Source organism: Heptranchias perlo, chromosome 21 (genome assembly GCF_035084215.1).
Source record: "Heptranchias perlo isolate sHepPer1 chromosome 21, sHepPer1.hap1, whole genome shotgun sequence".
In the NCBI taxonomy this organism is placed as follows: domain Eukaryota; kingdom Metazoa; phylum Chordata; class Chondrichthyes; order Hexanchiformes; family Hexanchidae; genus Heptranchias; species Heptranchias perlo.
In genome coordinates this window covers 34,233,556-34,256,322 of record NC_090345.1, presented here as the reverse complement: position 1 = coordinate 34,256,322, position 22,767 = coordinate 34,233,556, and the positions used below count along the sequence as shown (strand labels likewise).

At 43.1% G+C, this 22,767-nt stretch overlaps 1 protein-coding gene across 1 annotated transcript in view; it reads left to right on the top strand.

The window, feature by feature from the left end:
- Positions 1–16,759: 16,759 nt before the first annotated feature.
- Positions 16,760–22,767, top strand: part of LOC137340240 (protein CC2D2B-like) — a 198,174-nt gene continuing 192,166 nt past the window's right edge. Inside the window, exons 1-3 of the mRNA XM_068002662.1 lie at positions 16,760–16,784; positions 19,388–19,461; positions 19,563–19,664. Coding sequence (XP_067858763.1) covers positions 16,760–16,784; positions 19,388–19,461; positions 19,563–19,664 — 201 coding nt within the window. The remainder of the gene's footprint in view (positions 16,785–19,387; positions 19,462–19,562; positions 19,665–22,767) is intronic.

Genomic DNA, 22,767 nt, shown 5'->3' with positions numbered 1-22,767 from the left:
CCCTAAACATTCACTCCCTTCACCACCGGCGCACAGTGGCTGCAGTGTGTACCATCCACAGGATGCACTGCAGCAACTTGCCAAGGCTTCTTCGACAGCACCTCCCAAACCCGCGACCTCTACCATCTAGAAAGACAAGAGCAGCAGGCACATGGGAACAACACCACCTGCACGTTCCCCTCCAAGTCACACACCATCCCGACTTGGAAATATATCGCCGTTCCTTCATTGTCGCTGGGTCAAAATCCTGGAACTCCCTTCCTAACAGCACTGTGGGAGAACCTTTACCACACGGACTGCAGCGGTTCAAGAAGGCGGCTCACCACCACCTTCTCAAGGGCAATTAGGGATGGGCAATAAATGCTGGCCTTGCCAGCGACGCCCACATCCCATGAATGAATAAAAAAAAACAGATGGTCATCCACTTCTCCCTTTGTACACTGCCATTTCCCTGATGAAAACACTTACTACTCTATTACTCTCCCACAGTTCTAGGTGTAGTAGAATTAATAGATAGATAACAGAAATGCAGGAATTGGCCTATGTGGATTTTCAAAAAGAAATTGATAAGATACCACAGAAGAGATTCCTGGCAAAGTTATTGGCATGTAGAATTATGGGAAATATGACCATAAGGATAAGAAAGATGGTTGGAGGACAGAAAGCAAAAGGTAGGGTTAAAGGAAGTTTCACGGAATGAAAGGTGTGCTGATTGATGCTCCACAGGGATTTGTGTTGGGGCTGGTTTAACTATATACAAAATATTCTGGAATTCATCCCTGGTACCATTCTAGTAAATCTCTTCTGTATGCTCTCTAAGGCATTGACATCCTTCCTGAAGTGTGGTGCCCAGAATTGAACATAATGCTCCAGCTGAGGCCTAACCAGTGTTTCATAAAGGTTTAGCATAACCTCTTTGCTTTTGTACTCTATGCCTCTATTAATAAAGCCCAGGATCCCATTTGCTTTTATTAACAGCCTTCTCAACTTGTCCTGCCACCTTCAAAGATTTGTGTACATACACCCCCAGGTGTCTCTGTCCTTGTAACCCCTATAAAATTGTACCATTTAATTTATATTGCCTCTCCTCATTCCCTCATTCTTCCTATCAAAATGTATCACTTCACACTTCTCTGCATTAAATTTCATCTGCCATGTGTCTGCCCATTTCACCAGTTTGCCTACGGCCTCCTGAAGTCTGTTACTATCCTCCACATTGTTTACTACATTCCCGAGTTTCGTGCCATCTGCAGACTTTGAAATTATACCCAAGTCCAGGTTGTTAATATATATCAAAAAGAACAATGGTCCTAATACTGACCCCTGGGGAACACCACTGTATACGTCCCTCCCGTCTGAAAAACAACCGTTCATCATTACTCTCTGCCCCTTAGCCAATTTTGTATCCATGTTGCCACTGTCCCTTTAATCCCATGGGCTTTAATTTTGCTTACAAGTTTATTATGTGGTACTTTATCAAATGCCTTTTGAAAGTCCATATACACTATGAGCTGCACTACCCTCATCAACCCTCTCTGTTACGTCACCAAAGAACTCAATCAAGTTAGTCAAACACGATTGTCCTTTAACAAATCCCTGCTGACTTTCATTTATTAGCCCGTACTTTTCCACGTGCCAATTAATTTTGTCTCGGATTATTGTCTCTAAAAGTTTCCGATGTTAAGCTGATATTGAGGGACCAATATTAAAATCAGATGACACCAAATATAACAAATTGTAATGAAGATTGTGAAAGAATGCAGGAGGACATAGATAGGCTAGCAGGGTGGACAAATAGTTGGCGGATGCAATTCAGTGTTGAAAAATGTGAAGTAATACATTTTAAAAGGTAAAAAAGGGAAAGGAAGCATATTTTTAATGGTCGGATTTTAAATGGAGTAGAGCAGCAGAGGGACCTTGATTTGAGGATACACAGGTCATTAAAGGTGTCAGCGCAAGTTAATAAGGACAAGCAAGATAAGGGCTCATGGGGTTGGGGGTAATATATTAGCACGGATAGAGGATTGGTTAATAGACAAAACAGAGAGTAGGGATAAACAGGTCATTTTCAGGTTGGCAGGCTGTAACTAGTGGGCTGCCACAAGGATCAGTGCTTGGGCCTCAGCTATTTACAATCTATATTAATGACTTAGATGAAGGGACCGAGTGTAATGTATCCAAGTTTGCTGACAATACAAAGCTAGGTGGGAAAGTAAGCTGTGAGGAGGTCGCAAAGAGTCTGCAAAGGGATATAGACAGGTTAGGTGAGTGGGCAAGAAGGTGGCTGATGGAGTATAACGTGGGGAAATGTGAGGTTATTCACGTTGGTAGGAAGATTAGAGAAACAATATTTTTGAAATGGTGAGAAGCTATTAAATGTTGGTGTTCAGAGAGATTTGGATATCCTCGTACAAGGTACATGCATACAAGACTGAGATGAGGAGGGATTTCTTCACACAGGTTGTGAATCTTTGGAATTCTCTACCCCAGAGGGCTGTGGATGCTGAGTCGTTGAATATGTTTAAGGCTGAGATAGATAGATTTTTGGACTCTAGGGGAATCAATGGATATGGGGATCGGGCAGGAAAGTGGAGTTGAGGTCGAAGATCAACCATGATCTGATTGAATGGTGGAGCAGGCTCGAGGGGCCGTATGGCCTACTCCTGCTCCTATTTCTTATGTAACAAAATCTTTGCTTTTGTATCTATAAAGGCATTACATAGAATTTTGCAGCATAGAAACAGGCCATGCGGCCCAACAAGTCGATGGCAGTGTTAATGCTCTACAGGGCCTCCTCCCACCTCACTTCATCTCCCCCTATCAGCATATCCTTCAATTCCTTTCTACCTCATGTACTTATCTAGCTTCCCCTATATGGAATAAAAAAGCAATTAGGTAACATTGAACTTGTACAAGAACTTGGGCTGTAGTTGGAGTACAGTGTAGTTTTGAGCACCTCGTTACAGGAAAGATGTAAAAGCAACATAAAAGGTACATGTGTAGATTCACTAAGATTCACTAAGATGTTACCAGGGAAGGGGATTACAGAGAGACTTGAAAAGTTAGGGCTTTTTTCACAAGCTGAGAATGTTATGCGATTAAAAGGTATATGAGATCATGAAGGGTCATAATTGGATAAATAGTGATAGATTGTTCCACTGATTGGCGAGACAGCCGTGAGAGGGCACATAGTTAAGATAATCACAAAAACAATTAAAGGTGGGGTTAGAAAAACTTCTTTCGACAGAGGATGGTTAGAATGGTGAATTCTCTGTGAAAAACAGTTGCTTTGAAGCAGAGTCCATAAATTCTTTTAAAGGGAAATAGATAGTTGTTTGAAAAAGAGGAATATTAAAAGCTATGGGGAGCAAGCAGGAGAGTGGGTGAGACAATATAGTTTTTTTATTTCTATTTTGTATTACTTGAAATAGCATGTAAGGGGCTAACATGAAAGGACACTCAAATTATTTCTCGACAGAAATGCCATCAACTCGGACCAGATAGGCTAGCTGCAAGGGCTTCACAATGTGCAAAGTCTTGGGGGAAACACAAAGGAAGTATATATTTCCCTTAATTCCTAATTTAAAAAAAGGAAAAGGATTGTTAATTTTATTTTAAAATTATGTTTTAAGTGCTTATTTTGGTAGTTTAGGATTAACATTATAGTAATAAAGCACTAACTGTGATATCTGAAGTCTGCCTGAAAGAACAAACTTAAATTTATATAGTCTGGGTTAATGTTATAGGAACCTCTCTTTTTATATTGAGTAACACTTATAAATTGTTTCCTGCTTGCTTGGTTTTTCTTAATATAGGAGAGAATCCTGGTGTCCAGGCCAGGAAAATGTCGTGGATCTCAGAAGAGTTGAATTTGTTATTATACATTTTCAAAGGGGCCTTCAGATTGTTTTTCTGGAGAAGAGAGTACTCCCTCCCCCGACTGACAGCAGCAGGGTGTCAGAGATTTCAGTCATAACAACGTGAGCACTTCCTGGCCCATGCAAATTAGGTGCCCTCTCAATGACCCCACATACTATGGTGGGGTCAGCACTGGAGGGCACTGCTATACGTATCTGCCAGGATTGTGTCCTCAGGCAAATTCAGGGCCTATTCTTGCAAGTAGCATCTTTCTTTATTAGCTTTCTTGAACATTTGTTTCCTCAGGATGAGGATGCACAAGAAGAACATATAAGGAGACGACTTTTGGCTAGAAGAGAAAATATAAGGAAAAAGGTATAGTATTTTGTATTGCCATGCAATAAAGATATTTGTTTTAGATTACATATTTATTAGTTTTCCATATGATTAAAGCCATTCCGAAAGTGGAAAATTTAGGAACTCACAATAGCCTGTTTACATGATATTCCTAAATATAATTTTTTTCATCCTGTATTTCTGGTTGTTCCCCCATTTTCCATTGGGCTGTAATTTGCTGTGGCAGGCATCTGGGACCTGAGTGAACAGGGCATGCAACTGTGTATCTCCTTAACCAATCAGATTGAAGAGTTGTGAAAGGATTGAGAAGGAAGTCTAAATTAGAGTGGGTGAATTCAATGTCAAATCAGGTAATTAAAGAGAAATAAAGGGAGGGAAAAAACATTGGATTAAGAGAGAGAAAAGAGAGTCAAAGAAAAACTTTAAAAAAATTAAAATTTTACATTTTAAAAAATCTCCAACAACAATTAAAACCTGAAGGAATGAGACTCCACATTTGTAATAGTTCATTTTCAGTGCCAGAGAGGTTGACTGGCAGTACTTAACACTCATCACGTTGTTAAAAGGGTACTTAGACTGAAATGGATAAGACTTAACTTTCCGGCGAGTTTAGTTCATATCTACTGTGCAAATACAGCAATTTCACGCCATTCAATTCATTTCAATGGTAAGGCAGACAGTGTGATGCCGTTTTTGGGAAGCTAATGGCAGAGTGGCGCAACTTGGATAGCAACTTTTGGATATTTGAGTTTAACCGGGCATCTGTCCCTCGCCTGAAGTTACTGTACCATTTGCGCATAAATAATGGCGAATGCCATTAGCCTCACCATTATTTTGACAGCAAATTATGGCCCAATGTTTCAAATTATTTAGAGAAGAAAAGTTGCATTTTTACAGCACAGGAACAGATTTTCAATTTGATAGCATCTATCTCGGTGCAATTCCCACCCACCTGTCTTTCTGGGAATAAACTTCTCCAACCTCCTCTCTGTCCCTGTTGCCACTGCCCCTGCTTTCCGCTGACCATCTCTGTGGACTCCTACTTTCCACCTATTTCATTTTGCCCTTTGAAATGTCTGCTCCTTTGCGAATTAAGACTCTCATAATCTACCACTTCATCCTAAATAAGTCTATTGATGTCCTGGTCCTTGCCAAACCTTGGCTCGCAGATAGTGATTCCTTCTCTCTCACTTCAGCTGCCCCACTCCACCATGCTACACATTCCATCATATCCCCATTGCTCTTGTTGCCAGACCTCATCTTAATGTCTGGCACTTCTGCTGCCTTTGAGAATCTCACCTTTCTCACCTCTCAACTTCACCCACTACTCTTCTAAGTCCCACAGCAACTTCCTCGCTTAAACCTTCTCCCTCGTCTCCACACATAACTTCTACACTGAGTGATGCCTCTTCCTTTTGATTTCAACCATTAAATTCCCTGGTCCTTTGAATTATCTACACTCCTGTCTGCTCAATCTCACCCTCCAGATTAACTCAACTGGATTTCACCATCTCATGAAGCCTCGCCACTTCTGAGGTTTCTATCACTGGCATGGCCATCTCCAATCACTTCCTCATCTCCCTCTGCATCCATATTTCCACATCTGCTTCTTATGCCTCTTTGATTACCATGCATCCCCGAGAAAACTATATCACACCAGCTCCATCTTTAATTCCCAGCTCCCTCTCCTTTTGTCCTTCACAACACTGCTGCTGCCTTTTAACTTGTTCAACACCTCTCTTGTCTCTGCCTTCATGTCCCTTACTGTCTCCTGCCTCCAACACTCCCCTGTACAAGTCCTACCTTCCTTCCCTCATATATGAGATCCGCAGGGCATACAACTGATCTAGTCATTCACTGTCAAACCTGGCTAGATCACATCAAACAATAGTGACCTCTCTCTGCATAGCCAATTTCCTCTCCTACTCCAGAATTATCCTGAAGGGTAAGAACAACCCCAAACTCCTCCTCCAACCACCTTTGTTTGCTTAACTCCCTTTTTACCCTCTCCAGCATAACATGCGAAGATTCCATGGAATTTTTCAGTTCAGAAATTAAGACTGTCCGCTTAGCCGCCGGCTCCTCCACTTCAGCCACATCTCCTCTTCCTCCTCCACCGCTGCCCTTGTATCACTGTGTAGCTTCTCCCCCTATCCTTACTGAAATGTCCTTCATGAGAGTCAGCTTGTGCTCTCGATCCTCTCCCAATCCAATAGCTGCATCTCCTTGGGCCCTGTGCTCACCAAATCGTCAATGGCTCCCTTTCCTCAGGCTATGTCCCCTTGCCCTTCAGGACTGCCACCATCTTTCCCTTCCTCAAAAAGCCCACCCTCTGCCCCCTTTCTAATCCTTTCTAATCACTACCTTAATTTAAAACTCAAATTAGAGAAGTTATGTTAAATTTAGTTAGACCACACTTGGAGTACTGTGCACAGCTCTGTTCTCCATATTATAAAAAGGGTAGAGAGGCATTGGAGAAAGTGCAAAAAAGATTCACAAGGATGATAGCAAAACTGAGAGGATATACTTATCAGAAAAGGCTGAACAGGCTGGGACTCTTTTCTCTAGAGTTCCTCAGGGCAGTGTCCTAGATCCAACAATCTTCAGCTGCTTCATCAATGACCTTCCCTCCATCATAAGGTCAGAAATGGGGATGTTCGCTGATGATTGCACAGTGTTCAGTTCCATTCGCAACCCCTTAAATAATGAAGCAGTCCGAGCCCGCATGCAGCAAGACCTGGACAACATCCAGGCTTGGGCTGATAAATGGCAAGTAACATTCGCGCCAGACAAGTGCCAGGCAATGACCATCTCCAACAAGAGAAAGTCTAACCATCTCCCTTTGACATTCAATGGCATTACCATCGCCAGATCCCCCACCATCAACATCCTGGGCGTCACCATTGACCAGACACTTGAATGGACCAGCCATATAAATACTGTGGCTACAAGAGCAGGTCAGAGGCTGGGTATTCTGCGATGAGTGACTCACCTCCTGACTCCCTAAAGCCTTTCCACCATCTACAAGGCACAAGTCAGGAGTGTGATTGAATACTCTCCCCTTGCCTGGATGAGTGCAGCTCCAACAACACTCAAGAAACTCGACACCATCCAGGACAAAGCAGCCCGCTTGATTGGCACCCCATCCACCACCCTAAACATTCACTCTCTTCACCACCGGCGCACAGTGGCTGCACTGTATACCATCCACAGGATGCACTGCAGCAACTCGCCAAGGCTTAGAACATAAGAACATAAGAAATTGGAGCAGGAGTAGGCCAATCGGCCCCTCGAGCCTGCTCCGCCATTTAATAAGATCATGGCTGATCTGATCCCAACCACAAATCTAAAGAACACAAGAAGTCGGAGCAGGACCCGGCCACACAGCCCCTGGGCCCTCTCCGCCACCCACAGGGCATTGACCGATCCAAACTCAGCTTCATGTCCAATTTCCTGCCCGCTCCCCATAACCCCTAATTCCCTTTACTTCTAGGAAACTGTCTATTTCTGTTTTAAATTTATCTAATGATGTAGCTTCCACAGCTTCCTGGGGCAGCAAATTCCACAGACCTACCACCCTCTGAGTGAAGAAGTTTCTCCTCATCTCAGTTTTGAAAGAGCAGCCCCTTATTCTAAGATTATGCCCCCTAGTTCTAGTTTCACCCATCTTTGGGAACATCCTTACTGCATCCACCCGATCAAGACCCTTCACAATCTTATATGTTTCAATAAGATCGCCTCTCATTCTTCTGAACTCCAATGAGTAGAGTCCCAATCTACTCAACCTCTCCTCATATGTCCGCCCCCTCATCCCCGGGATTAACCGAGTGAACCTTCTTTGTACTGCCTCGAGAGCAAGTATGTCTTTTCTTAAGTATGGAGACCAAAACTGTATGCAGTATTCCAGGTGCGGTCTCACCAATACCTTATATAACTGCAGCAATACCTCCTTGTTTTTATATTCTATCCCCCTAGCAATAAAAGCCAACATTCCGTTGGCTTTCTTGATCACCTGCTGCACCTGCATACCAACTTTTTGATTTTCTTGCACTAGGACCCCCAGATCCCTTTGTACTGCAGTACTTTCCAGTCTCTCGCCATTAAGAAAATAACTTGCTCTCTGATTTTTCCTGCCAAAGTGCATAACCTCACATTTTCCAATATTATATTGCATCTGCCAAATCTCCGCCCACTCACCCAGCCTGTCTATATCCCCTTGCAGGTTTTTTATGTCCTCCTCACTCTCTACTTTCCCTCCCATCTTTGTATCATCTGCAAATTTTGATATGTTGCACTCGGTCCCCTCCTCCAAATCGTTAATATAGATTGTAAAGAGTTGGGGACCCAGCACCGACCCCTGCGGAACACCACTGGTTACTGGTTGCCAGTCCGAAAATGAACCATTTATCCCAACTCTCTGCTTCCTGTTCGATAACCAATCCTCCACCCATGCCAGAATATTACCCCCAATCCCGTGATTTTTTATCTTAAGTAATAATCTTTTATGTGGCACCTTGTCGAATGCCTTCTGGAAGTCTAAATACACTATATCCACTGGTTCCCCTTTATCCACCCTGTACGTTATATCCTCGAAGAACTCAAGCAAATTTGTCAGACATGACTTCCCCTTCATAAAGCCATGCTGACTTTGTCCTATTAAATTATGCTTATCTAAATGTTCCGTTACTGTCTCCTTAATAATAGACTCCAAAATTTTACCCACCACAGATGTTAAGCTAACTGGCCTATAATTTCCAGCCTTCTGCCTACTACCCTTTTTAAATAACGATGTTACATTAGCAGTTTTCCAATCTGCCGGGACCTCTCCTGAGTCCAGGGAATTTTGGAAAACTATCACCAAAGCATCCACAATCCCTACTGCCACTTCCCTCAAGACCCTAGGATGGAAGCCATCAGGTCCAGGGGATTTATCCGCCTTGAGTCCCATTATTTTACTCAGTACCATCTCCTGAGTGATTTTAATCGTATTTAGCTCCTCCCCCCCGAGAGTCCCCTGTTTGTCCAGTGTTGGGATATTCTTAGTGTCCTCTACTGTAAAGACTGAAACAAAATATTTGTTCAGCATTTTTGCCATCTCCATGTTTCCCACCATTAATTTCCCGGTCTCATCCTCTAAGGGACCTATGTTTGCCTTAGCCACCCTTTTTCTTTTTATATAACTATAGAAACTCTTGCTATCTGTTTTTATATTTTTTGCTAATTTCTTTTCATAATCTAACTTCCCTTTCTTAATCAATCCTTTAGTTACTTTTTGCTGTCTTTTGAAGAATTCCCAATCTTCTATCCTCCCACTAAGTTTGGCTACCTTATATGTCCTTGTTTTTAGTCGGATACTATCCTTGATTTCTTTACTTAGCCACGGATGGCTGTCATTTCTTTTACACCCTTTTTTCCTCAGTGGAATATATTTATTTTGAAAGTTGTAAAATAACTCCCTAAATGAACACCACTGCTCATGTACCGTCTTACCCTTTAATCTATTTTCCCAGTCCACTTTAATCAATTCCGCTCTCATACCATCATAGTCTCCTTTATTCAAGCTCAGTACGCTTGTTTGAGAATCAACCTTCTCACCCTCTAATTGGATATGGAATTCAACCATGTTGTGGTCGCTCGTTCCAAGGGGATCCTTAACTAGGACATTATTAATTAATCCTGACTCATTACACAGGACCAGGTCCAAGGTTGCCTGCCCCCTTGTAGGATCAGTTACATACTGCTCAAGAAATCCATCCCTGATGCACTCAATGAACTCGTCCTCAAGGCTGCTCTGCCCAATTTGATTTGTCCAGTTAATATGATAATTAAAATCCCCCATAATTATGGCTGTTCACTTATTACATGCCCCGACTATTTCCTGATTAATACTTCTTCCAGCAGAGTTGCAACTATTAGGAGGCCTATATACTACGCCCACTAATGTTTTTTTTCCCTTATTATTCCTTATCTCCACCCAAACTGTTTCATTATCTTGATGCTTTGTCCCAATATCATTTCTCTGTATTACAGTGATTCCTTCCTTTATTAACATAGCCACCCCACCTCCCCTTCCTTCCTGCCTGTCCTTCCTGATTGTTAAATATCCTGGCATATTTAATTCCCAGTCGTTGTCACCCTGCAGCCATGTTTCTGTAATGGCCACAAGATCATACCCATACGTAGTTATTTGTGCCGTTAACTCATCCATTTTATTACGAATGCTACGTGCATTCAGATAAAGAACTTTCAAATCTGTTTTGTGACGCTTAGTTCCTGCTTTTTCCTTTTTTAACACTTTACCCATTACTCCATACCTTCTGTCCCTTCCTGTTACGCTTTCCTCTCTCTCCCTGCTCAGGTTCCCAACCCCCTGCCACTTTAGTTTAAACCCTCCCCAACAGCACTAGCAAACACTCCTCCTAGGACAGCGGTCCCGGCCCTGCCCAGGTGCAGACCATCCGGTTTGTACTGGTCCCACCTCCCCCAGAACCGTTTGCAGTGTCCCAGGAATTTGAATCCCTCCCCCTTGCACCATTCCTCTAGCCACGTATTCATTTGAAATATCCTCCTATTTCTACTCTGACTAGCACGTGGCACTGGCAGCAATCCTGAGATTACTACCTTTGAGGTCCTATTTTTTAATTTACCTCCTAACTCCCTATATTCTGCTTTTAGGACCTCATCCCCTTTTTTACCTATATCGTTGGTGCCTATGTGCACCACGACAGCTGGCTGTTCGCCCTCCCCCTCCAAAATGTTCTGTAGCCGCTCCGAGACATCCTTGATCCTTGCACCAGGGAGGCAACACACCATCCTGGAGTCTCGGTTGCGGCCGCAGAAACGCCTGTCTATTCCCCTTACAATTGAGTCCCCTATCACTATAGCTCTGCCACTCTTTTTCCTCCCAGCCTGTGCAGCAGAGCTACCCGTGGTGCCAGGAAGTTGGCTGCTGCTGCCTTCCCCTGATAAGTCATCCCCCCCAACAGCATCCAAAGTGGCATATCTGTTTGAGAGGGGGATGGCCACAGGGGACCCCTGCACTACCTGCCTGCATCTCTTACTCTTCCTGGTGGTCACCCATTCACTTCCTGCCTGTATACCCTTTACCTGCGGTGTGACCAACTCGCTAAACGTGCTATCCACGAGTTTCTCTGCATCGCGGATGCTCCACAGTGAGTCCACCCGCAGCTCCAGCTCCGAGATACGATCGGTCAGTAGCTGCAGGTGGACACACTTCCCGCACACATGGTCGGCAGGGACACTGGTAGTGTCCATGACTTCCCACATCTTGCAGGAGGAGCATATCACGGGTGCGAGGTCTGCTGCCATGACTTGCCTTAGCTTAGTTACCCCTTTTAAATTACGTTGAAATTAGAAAATGTTAACTATACTAGGGACCTAGGTTCACTAAAAAAAAACACTATCTGCTATAAAACCTGCAGACCTTCCCTTTCTTATTACTTTACTTACAGTAAAATGGTACAAATACTCACCTGAACCTACTCACCAATCAGCTGCCTCCCCTGTGCCTCATCACTTTCTGACTGGTGACGTCACCCCGAACTGCCGCTGGTCTCAGAGTGAGCTCTGGTCTCGCTCTCTCCCGCCGCCGCTCACCGACTGAACTCCCGCTCGCTCCCGCCGCTCACCGACTGAACTCCCGCTCTCTCCGCACTGTTTTTATCCCCGCTCTGGTCTCGCTCTCTCCCGCCGCCGCTCACCGACTGAACTCCCGCTCTCTCCCGCCGCTCACCGACTGAACTCTTGCTCTCTCCGCGCTGTTTTTATCCCCGCTCTGGTCTCGCTCTCTCCCGCCGCTCACCGACTGAACTCCCGCTCTCTCCGTGCTGTTTTTATCCCCGCTCTGGTCTCGCTCTCTCCCGCCGCTCACCGACTGAACTCCCGCTCTCTCCGCGCTGTTTTTATCGCCGCTCTGGTCTCGCTCTCTCCCGCCGCTCACCGACTGAACTCCCGCTCTCTCCGCGCTGTTTTTATCGCCGCTCTGGTCTCGCTCTCTCCCGCCGCTCACCGACTGAACTCCCGCTCTCTCCGCGCTGTTTTTATCCCCGCTCTGGTCTCGCTCTCTCCCGCCGCTCACCGACTGAACTCTCGCTCTCTCCGCGCTGTTTTTATTGCCGCTCTGGTCTCGCTCTCTCCCGCTCACCGACTGAACTCCCGCTCTCTCCGCGCTGTTTTTATCCCCGCTCTGGTCTCGCTCTCTCCCGCCGCTCACCGACTGAACTCTCGCTCTCTCCGCGCTGTTTTTATCGCCGCTCTTGTCTCGCTCTCTCCCGCCGCTCACCGACTGAACTCTCGCTCTCTCCGCGCTGTTTTTATCCCCGCTCTGGTCTCGCTCTCTCCCGCCGCTTCTTCGACAGCTCCTCCCAAACCCGCAACCTCTACCACCTAGAAAGACAAGAGCAGCAGGTACATGGGAACAACACCACCTGCACGTTCCCCTCCAAGTCACACACCATCCCGACTTGGAAATATATCGCCGTTCCTTCATCGTCGCTGGGTCAAAATCCTGGAACTCCCTTCCTAACAGCACTGTGGGAGAACCTTCACCACACGGACTGCAGAGGTTCAAGAAGGCAGCTCACCACTACCTTCTCAAGGGCAATTAGAGATGGGCAATAAATGCCAGCCTCGCCAGCCACGCCCACATCCCATGAACGAATATTTTTTAAAAATGAGAAGGCTGAGGGGTGACCTGATAGAGGACTTTAAGATAATTAAAGGGTTTGATAGGGTAGAAGTAGAGAAAATGTTTCCACTTGTAGGGAAGTCCAAAACTAAGAGGTCATAAATATAAAATGGGCACTAATAAATCTAGTAGGGAATTCAGGAGAAACTTCTTTACCCAAAGAGTGGTAAGAATGTGGAACGCGCTACCACAAGGAGTAGTTGAGGCACATGGCATCCATGCAGTTAAGGGGAAGTTTGATAGACACATAAGGGAGAAAGGAATAGAATGGTATGCTAATAGGGTTAGATGAAGTAGGGAGGGAGGAGGCTTGTGTGGAGCATAAATGCTAGCATAGACTAGTTGGGCCGAATGGCCTGTTTCTGTGATTTTGACTGTTGTGTGCTATCCCTCTTTGACCCCTCTGTGGCATTTCAGACAATCAACCACTCCATCCTTTTATATCATTTCCTCTGTACTGCTGCTCCGTGGCACTGACCTCACCTGGTTCCATTCCTACGTATCTCACGGCTATCAGCACTTCTCCTGTGATAACTTTTGCCCCAGGACAGTCACCTCTATTCCACCCCAAAATCCATCCTTGGGTTCCTTGTTTTCCTCATCTACATGCTGTCCCTTGGTGACATTATTCATAGGCTTGGGGTCACCTTTCATATGTATGTTGACGATGCCGAACTCTACACCTCTCCCATAATTCTTAACTCCGCTGTCTGGCTGACTGATTTATCTGATGTCAAATCATGGATAAGCAAGAACTTTCTTCAACTTAACTGTTCACACAGGTTGAGCCTGATGGTGCACAACCTCTGTATCTTTAAACCTGAGTGCAATTTCAAACCCCACATCCTAGCCACTACTAAGACTTCTTATCCACCTGCCCATCGCCCATCTCTGCCCCACTTCATTCCCCCCACACCACACCCTACTACAGCTGAAACCCTCATCTGCGTCTTTGCAACTCCAGTGCTGTCAGTCGTGCCTGTCTGTATTTTAGGTCAATTTTAAGGAACCCAGACAACTAAAATTTGATTTGTCTAATATTTTGAGCAGCATTTGTTAGAATATGTGCAAAAAAAATGAAAAGATAAATTTATCACTTAAGTATTGTTTTCTTTTTAGCTTGCTGAAGAGTCTGAACATTCATTGTCACTTGACCAAATTGAGGGATACAGCAATCCCAGCAGAGAAGAACGTATGTTTTCTATTTAGTGCACATATTTGGGGCACAAAACAAGAGAATTGGTTGAACAGAATACCTGTACTTTTTTTTAATATAAATTGTTTTACTATATACGTAAAATAAACAGATGTAATGTATTTTTTAACAAACTGCTGCATTCTAGTTAAATTTTAATACAATACAGTTCATACAAATGGGTCATTTAGATTTTGTTGAACATTAATGTACAAACATACAAAAATAACGGACAGGAAAAGACCAGCTGGTCCATCAAGCCTGTCCCATACCTTTATGGTATAACTTAACATCGTAACCCCTATCACCCACTCCCACCCACCAGCAATCACGTAATCTTCTGGAGAGGCTAAAAACCATAGGCCATTTCAGAGGAAAAAGATCTGGAAATTCTTCTCCAATCACTGAAGGTCATCAAACAAGTTCCGGTAGACCACAGTGACTGCAGGACATGCCGCCCAATTCCCCACCTGTCATTGTGTGCTGTGATGTCATACATAGTTAGCTTGTCCAGCTCCCTTTTCAATACTTACAGTAAATCCGCACTCATGGGCTGAGAACTTATTCCAAAGATGATGGCCCTCTATAAAAAGAATAACTTCATGACATCTAACCTAGTTCTATGCTTATGTAAATTGTACGCATAGCCCCTGGTCCTCCTACTATCTAACTCAAATGACCTAGCCACATGAACCAAATCTTAATTATTTTAAAGATCTCACAATCAAATCTCGAAATCTATGCTTTTCCAGAATAAAAATTCCCAGCTCTCTGTCTACTGTGGTAACTGAAGGTAAACTAGATTTCAGTTTAATGGTTCTCCACTGAATCGTTTCCAGGACCTCTATCATTTATCTGTCTTAAAAGACATTTGTATATTGTGGCTAATTTTCCCCATCACATCTAGATCTGCTTGTAATCTGTTTTTCCCATTGACGGTCATAACACCTTTACAAATCTTTTATTGTCCATGAATTTGCAGACAGTTCCCCCAATGCTTTTATCCAGATCATTAATAAAGACAACAACTACAACTTGCATTTATATAGCACCTTTAACGTAGTAAAACATCCCAAGACTCTTCACAGGAGCATTATCAAATAAAATTTGACACCAAGCCACGTAAGGAGTTATTAAGACAGGTGAACAAAAACTTGGTCAAAAAGGTAGGTTTTAAGGAATGTCTTAAAGGAGGAGAGAGGGGTAGAGAGGCAGAGAGGTTTAGGGCGGGAATTCTAGAGCGTAGGGCCTAGGCAGCTGAAGGCACGGCTGCCAGTGGTGGAGCGATTAAAATTGGGGATACACAAGAGGCAAGAATTGGAGTAGCATAGCGATCTCGGAAGGCTGTAGGGCTGGAGGAAGTAGGTGGGGGCGAGACTATGTAGGGAATTGATAACAAGGATGAGAATTTTAAAATCGAGGCATTCCCGGACTGGGAGCCAATGTAGGTCAGCAAGCAGAGGAGTGATGGGAGAACGGGACTTGGTGTGAGTTAGGATACGGGCAGCTGATTTTTTTTAGCTCAATTTTATGGAGGTTGGAAGATGGGAGGCAAGCCAGAAGATCATTGGAACAGTCCAGTCTGGAGGTAACAAAGGCATGGATGAGGGTTTCAGCAACAGATGAGCTGAGGCTGAGGCAGTGGCGGAGACGGGCGATGTTATGGAGGTGGAAGTAGACGGTCTTGGTAATGGAACAAATATGTGTTTGGAAGCTCTTCTCAGGGTCAAATAGGACAGCAAGGTTGCGAATGGTCTGGTTCAGCTTCAGACAGTGGCCAGGGAGAGGGATGGAGTCTGTGGCTACGGAACGGAGTTTGCAGCGGGGACCAAAGACAATGGCTTGAGTCTTCCCAATATTTAGTTGGAGGAAATTTTTGCTCACGTCGGACAAACAATGTGACAAATGAGAGACAGTGGAGGGGTTGAGGGAGGTGGTTGTGAGGTAGAGCTGGGTGTTGTCAACGTACATACGGAATCTGACATTGTGTTTTCGGATGATGTCGCCGAGGGGCAGCATGTAGATGAGAAATAGTAGGGGACCAAGGATAGATCCTTGGGGTACTCCAGAGGTAACGGTGCAGGAGCGGGAAGAGAAGCCATTGCAGGTGATTCGCTGGCTTCAACTGGATAGATAAGAATGGAACCAGGCGAGCATAGTCCCATCCAGCTGGACGATGGAGGAAAGGCGTTAGAGGAGGATGGTATGGTCAACCATGTCAAAGGCTGCAGACCAGTTGAGAAGGATGAGGAGGTATAGTTTTCCATCGTCGCAGTCACATAGGATGTCATTTGTGACTTTGATAAGGGCCATTTCAGTACTGTGGCAGGGGCTGAAACCTGATTGGAGGGACTCAGACATGGAATTGCAGGAAAAATTGACACGGATTAGGGAGGTGACAACATGTTCAAGGACTTTGGAGAGAAAAGGGAAGTTGGAGACTGAAGAACAATGGCCCTAACACCAATCCCTGCAGGACTCCACTAGTAACCTCCTATTAATAACAACCGTCTGCCTACAGGAATGCAACCAATTCCTTACCCAATTCAAGGTCGGCCTGCCAATCCCACAGGACTCTTATCTTATTAAGTAGCCTATTGTGTGGCACCTTCTCAAAAGCTTTTTGATAATCTAGGTATATGATGTCGACCTACATCCAGGATCCTAGTAACTTCCTTAAAAAAATGTAACCAGGTTGACAAGACATGATCTTTTCCAGAAGCCATGGTGAGAGTCTCTAATAACCACTTCTCTGTCAAGGTGGTCATACAGAATATCTGTAATCTGTAATCACAGAAGATCCAATCTGGCAACTTGCCTTTAACCAAAATCAATCTACTGTACCTGTACTTTCCCAGTTCTTACTTATAGCCCTTTTTGAATATTGGCACCACATGGGCCTCCCTCCAGTTCATGGGTACAATCCCAGATCCTAGAGAGCTGTTCATATATGAGCAAGGAGCTTCCTGAGCTTAGGCCCCATTTCTTTAAGCACCCTCCAGTGAATGCCGTAAGGACCAGCAGTCCAATCTGTTTGATAGGTCTTATTATACATGTATCCGCTTTGACAAACTTACAATTTAAGAGTCAACTGTAGAATGCATTTTTGGTAATTTTGCATTGCCTTCTTGAGTGAAGACTGATGCAAAGTAGCCATTTAAAACCTCTGCCATATCCTTGGAGTCCACCTGAATCTGCTTTGAGGAATCCTTCAATGACCCGATGCAGGCCACAATCTGACTTCTAACGTGGCTTAAAAAAAAATCTTGCTATTGCTATCATAGTTATCCACTATCATCTTCTCCACTGACCTTTTGGCTGCTCTGATTGCAGCTTTTGTTGCTTAAACTGAGCTGAATACTTATCCCTGTTCTCCTGAGAACTATTTTCTTTAAGTCCGTAAAAGTATTTTTGCTTAAGTCTGATTTGTCTTTGCACATAACCTTTCAGTCAATTTAGCTTTGTCTTGCCATGTGCTCTTCTTTTCACTCCAGGGATGTACAGGACTTCATCTTGTATTAGCATGGTTTTAAATTTTTGTTCCTAGTAGGGTTGCCCAAGCAACCCAATTTAAGTCCTTTACAAATTTAGTCATCTCATCAATGTATTTAGCATTACATTTTCAGCAATTTTGGTTTGGCTGATCAAGTTGAATCTAATAATATTGTGGTTCCCCCACATGGTGTTCTGATACTGCAAGAGAATCATTAATAAAAACTAAATGAAGTTCCCAATTACCCTTAGTTTCCTCACTAACATATTATATTAGGAAACAAACATTTATTATATCTACAAATGTTTCAACTATCTTGCCCTCAATACTAGATGGATCAGCACTGGATCACTGAATGCCTGGGAAATTTCCTACCGCTCTTCCATTTTATGTCAACTACTTGAAAATTTCAAAAATTCAAAGGTTTCTTCTGCCCTTAAAACAGTAAAGCAGAGGGAGTGAATATTTCTGTTCAAAACTGCTATGTACAGCTTTTTTGTTTTCCTTACCAATCAGAAATCAACAGCTCTTTTATTTTTAATACGTTTTTGGGATATGGCTTCGCTGGCAAGGTCAGCATTTGTTGCTCATACCTAGTTGTCGTTGAGAAGATGGGCCTTCTTAAACCGCAGCAGTCACTGCACCTGCAGGTTTCATGTTAATTAAGCTTTAGTTTCAAACCCTTGCAAATGTTGCTTGTTGACTGATCAACATTCTTTCATCAACCAATACCACTAAAAAAAGATTAATTTGTTCAGTTATCACATTTACTGTTTGTAGAATCTTGCTGTGTACAAATTGATTGCTGCTTTAATCTATAGAAGAAAAGTGACTACACTTCAGAAGTACTTAATTGGTTGTGAAAGATTGGGAAGTCATGATAAAGTGCTATATAAATGCAGTTTGTTCTTTCTTTCTGGGGTACATTTCCACGGATACCTTGAGCATTTTGGTGCCTCATCCAAAGGCCGTGTGTGAGCTTGGACAGCGAGTGTTGTCAGACTACTTGACCGTGGAGAGCACCAAAGCAAACCGAGAACTGCTGTTATCCACTGTCCACATACACACACTACAGCAAGGACCTCTGAATAGCAATCAGAAGAGATTTTTTTTTCATTCTCCCTACCCAAGGATTGCTGAGGTCACTTATAGCACCTGATGTGCTAACTCAGCAGAGATTGAGATCAAACCTGTGAACTTCTGGTCTGTATGGGTCAGTACTGTATTTTGTATTTATCCATCATGGAGCTAAATAAAAAAATAATAATGCTTCTGCCTTAGAGAGAACTTTTGCAGCTTTGGCTTTCCTCAAGACATTCCCAAATATTTTTAATTCCAGTCTTAAAAAAGTTAGAAACTTGTTATTAATTAATGTACTGTTACTGCATTTTAGTCAAATAAATCAGAAATTTCTGCTTTCAACTGGCATGCTAAAATTAGAAGAAAAAAATCTTCCAGAAGATCAGGTCCAATCAAACTGAAAGTTAAAATTAGATACACTATATATTTTTTGTTTTTCTAATGCTATAGGTTTTTCCACAAGCAATGGGACTTTTATTCTATACCCTTTCAACAAAATACAGAGAATTTTCTTTGTCTGCCAGCAACTTCCCAGACAATGGCTTTTCAAGTTTTCACGATGTAAACCTGCACTGAGTGTGTGGCAAATTTTGCTTTAATGCACATTATATTGAAACTGTTATATTTTGAATAGTTGTAGTGGATGTTGTGAATTTTGTAAGAAATAAATTGATTGGATTTTTGCCTTTACCAACAGATTCCATTACAGGTGAAAATCAATTAGCTGATGTGATACGAAGCAGAGTGAGAGATAAACTGAAAGCTGTAAAGGTGAGAATACTATCATTAAATCACTTTTTAAATATGCAGCATACTTGTACTTTATAGAAATATTGTTTATTGGAAGAGTTGTGACTCATTCTTTTTCACAGGCAGGGATTACAAGTTCATTCGTACAAGAATTACTTGTTTCTTCACACCATCTGCAGCAGATACGAAACGAGGAACTAGTGACGAGTTTTGATAAGAGATTTGTAAGCAAAAACTTATATTTAGAAATTTATTGAGATTATTACATGGAGGACAATGGATAACTGGGTGTTTACCAGAAAATAATTTGAAAGGGATTCAGGTGATGTCATAAACTGCATGAAGCTGATATGACAAGAGATAGTTCAATTAGAATTACCACTGTCTTGGCTGAGAGCTACTAACTCAGGATTGAAGATGATTTTAGGATTTTTCTGGTCTGTGCGGCTCAGTTACTCACTGCAAAACTAACTGCCCCTATGCAATGTCATTTTAATCATTTAAAAAAAAAACTGCTTTATGGCAGCAGATGCAATCAACTCTGTTGCAGGATTATCACAATATAGAACTAGAATTCCTTCAAAGTGAGTGACATCACCATTGCTCCTTTAAAAAAAATTGCACCCACTGGTGGCCTGCAGAGGGAGTTAAATGCAGATTTCCTAGGTCTGCTCATTTGCATTCCCATTGATGTAAAACGTGTGTAAGCAACTGAACATATGAAATTGACAGGCACGAAAAGTGCAGCTGGTCCATCAAGCCTGCCCCACACCATGATGGCAGGACCATCAAGGCTAAACACTTCTTCCCTCCCCTGACCTCCCTCCCTTTCCCACCTCATACCCACCCCCGCGGCCATGTAATCTCCTGGGAGAGGCGAAAAACCCCGGGCCAATAAGGGGAAAAAATACTTTAAAATTCCTCTCCAACCCCCCTCAGATGATCGAAACCAGCCCAGGAGATCACATGGACCAAGTGTTACCTATAAAAATACTTAGCTTCGATATGATGCGATCTCTGCCTCAGTCAGGAACCGACCCATCTCCCTCTTGAAGGCATGCAGAGAGTCAATATCCACCAGCCAGCAATGTATTCCAGAGGCTCACAATTCTCTGGGAAAAGAGGAACTGCCTAACATCCAGTCTATTCCTACTCTTACAAAGTTTAAACTTGTGTCCTCTGGTCCTCCCCAATCTGTTAAACTGGAATAATAGGAACATAGGAATATAGGAACGGGAGTAGGCCATTCAGCCCCTTGAGCCTGCTCTGCCATTTGATGAGATCATGGCTGATCTGTGATCTAACTCCATATACCTGCCTTGGCCCATATCCCTTATTACCTTTGGTTGCCAAAAAGCTATCTATCTCAGATTTAAGTTTAACAATTGAGCTAGCATCAATTGCCGTTTGCGGAAGAGAGTTCCAAACTTCTACCACCCTTTGTGTGTAGAAATGTTTTCTAATCTCACTCCTGAAACGTCTGGCTCTAATTTTTAGACTGTGCCCCTTACTCCTAAAATCCCCAACCAGCGGAAATAGTTTCTCTCTATCCACCCTATCAGTTCCCCTTAATATCTTATAAACTTCGATTGGATCACCCCTTAACCTTCCAAACTCCAGAGAATACAACCCCAATTTGTGTAATCTCTCCTCGTAACTTAACCTCTGAAGTCTGGGTATCATTCTAGTAAACCTACGCTGCACTCCCTCCAAGGCCAGTATGTCCTTCCAAAGGTGCGGTGCCCAGAACTGCTCACAGCACTCCAGGTGCGGTCTAACCAGGGTTTTGTATAGCTGCAGCATAACTTCTGCCCCCTTGTGCTCGAGTCCTCTTGATATAAAGGCTAACATTCCATTTGCCTGATTGATTATTTTCTGCACCTGTTCAAGACACATCAATGATCTATGTACCTGAACCCTTAATCCCTTTGGACATCCACTGTTTTTAACTTTTTACCATTTAGAAAGTACCCTGTTCTATCCTTTTTTGATCCAAAGTGGATGACCTCACATTTGCCTACATTGAATTCCATTTGCCACAGTTTTACCCATTCACCTAATCTATCAATATCCCTTTGTAATTTTATGTTTTCATCAACACTGCTTACAATGCCACCAATCTTTGTGTCATCGGCAAACTTAGATATGAGACTTTCTATGCCTTGATCTAAGTCATTAATAAATATTGTGAATAATCGAGGCCCCAAGACAGATCCCTGCGGGACTCCACTAGTCACATCCTGCCAATGTGAGTACCTACCCATTATCCCTACTCTCTGTCGCCTTTCGCTCAGCCAGCTTCCTAACCAAGTCCATACTTTTCCCTCGATTACATGGGCTTCTGTCTTAGCTAACAGTCTCTTATGTGGGACTTTATCAAATGTCTTCTGGAAGTCCATATAAATAACATCTATTGATATTCCCCTGTCCACTACTTTAGTCACTTCTTCAAAAAATTCAATCAGGTTTGTCAGGCATGACCTACCTTTCACAAATCCATGCTGGCTCTCTCTGATTATCTGAAAATTCTCGAGGTGTTCAGTCACCCTATCCTTAATTATAGACTCCAGCATTTTCCCCACAACAGATGTTAGGCTAACTGGTCTATAATACCCTGATTTCCCTTTCTCTCCTTTCTTAAAAAGCGGAGTAACGTGCAGTTTTCCAATCTAGAGGGACAGTTCCTGAATCTAGAGAATTTTGAAAGATTATAGTTAGGGCATCTGTAATGTGCTCACCTACTTCCTTTAGAACCCTGGGATGGAAACCATCTGGTCCTGGGGATTTGTCACTCTTTAGTGCTATTATTTTCTTCATTACTGTTGTTTTACTTATGTTAATTTTATTGAGTCCCTGTCCCCGATTCAATATTGGTTTTCTTGGGATTTCTGGCATGCTGTCCTCTTTTTTCTACTGTAAATACTGACGCAAAGTAATTATTCAACATGTCCGCCATTTCCCCATTGTCAATGACAATATCCCCACTTTCAGTTTTTAAGGGGCCAACACTGCTCCTGACCACCCTCTTTTTCCTAATATAACTATAAAAGTTCTTTGTATTTGTTTTGATATCCCTTGCAAGTTTCTTTTCATACTCTCTTTGTGTAGCTCTTACTATCTGTTTTGTGACCCTTTGTTGATCTTTGTATCTTTCCCATTCGCCAGGATCTGTGCCATTTTTTGCCTTTTTGTATGCCCTTTCCTTAAGTCTTATACTGTCCCTTACCTCTTTAGTTGTCCATTGCTGTTTTTTTGGCAAGTAGAGTTCTTGCCCCTCAGGGGTATAAACTGATTTTGTATCACGTTAAATGTGTCTTTAAACATTTC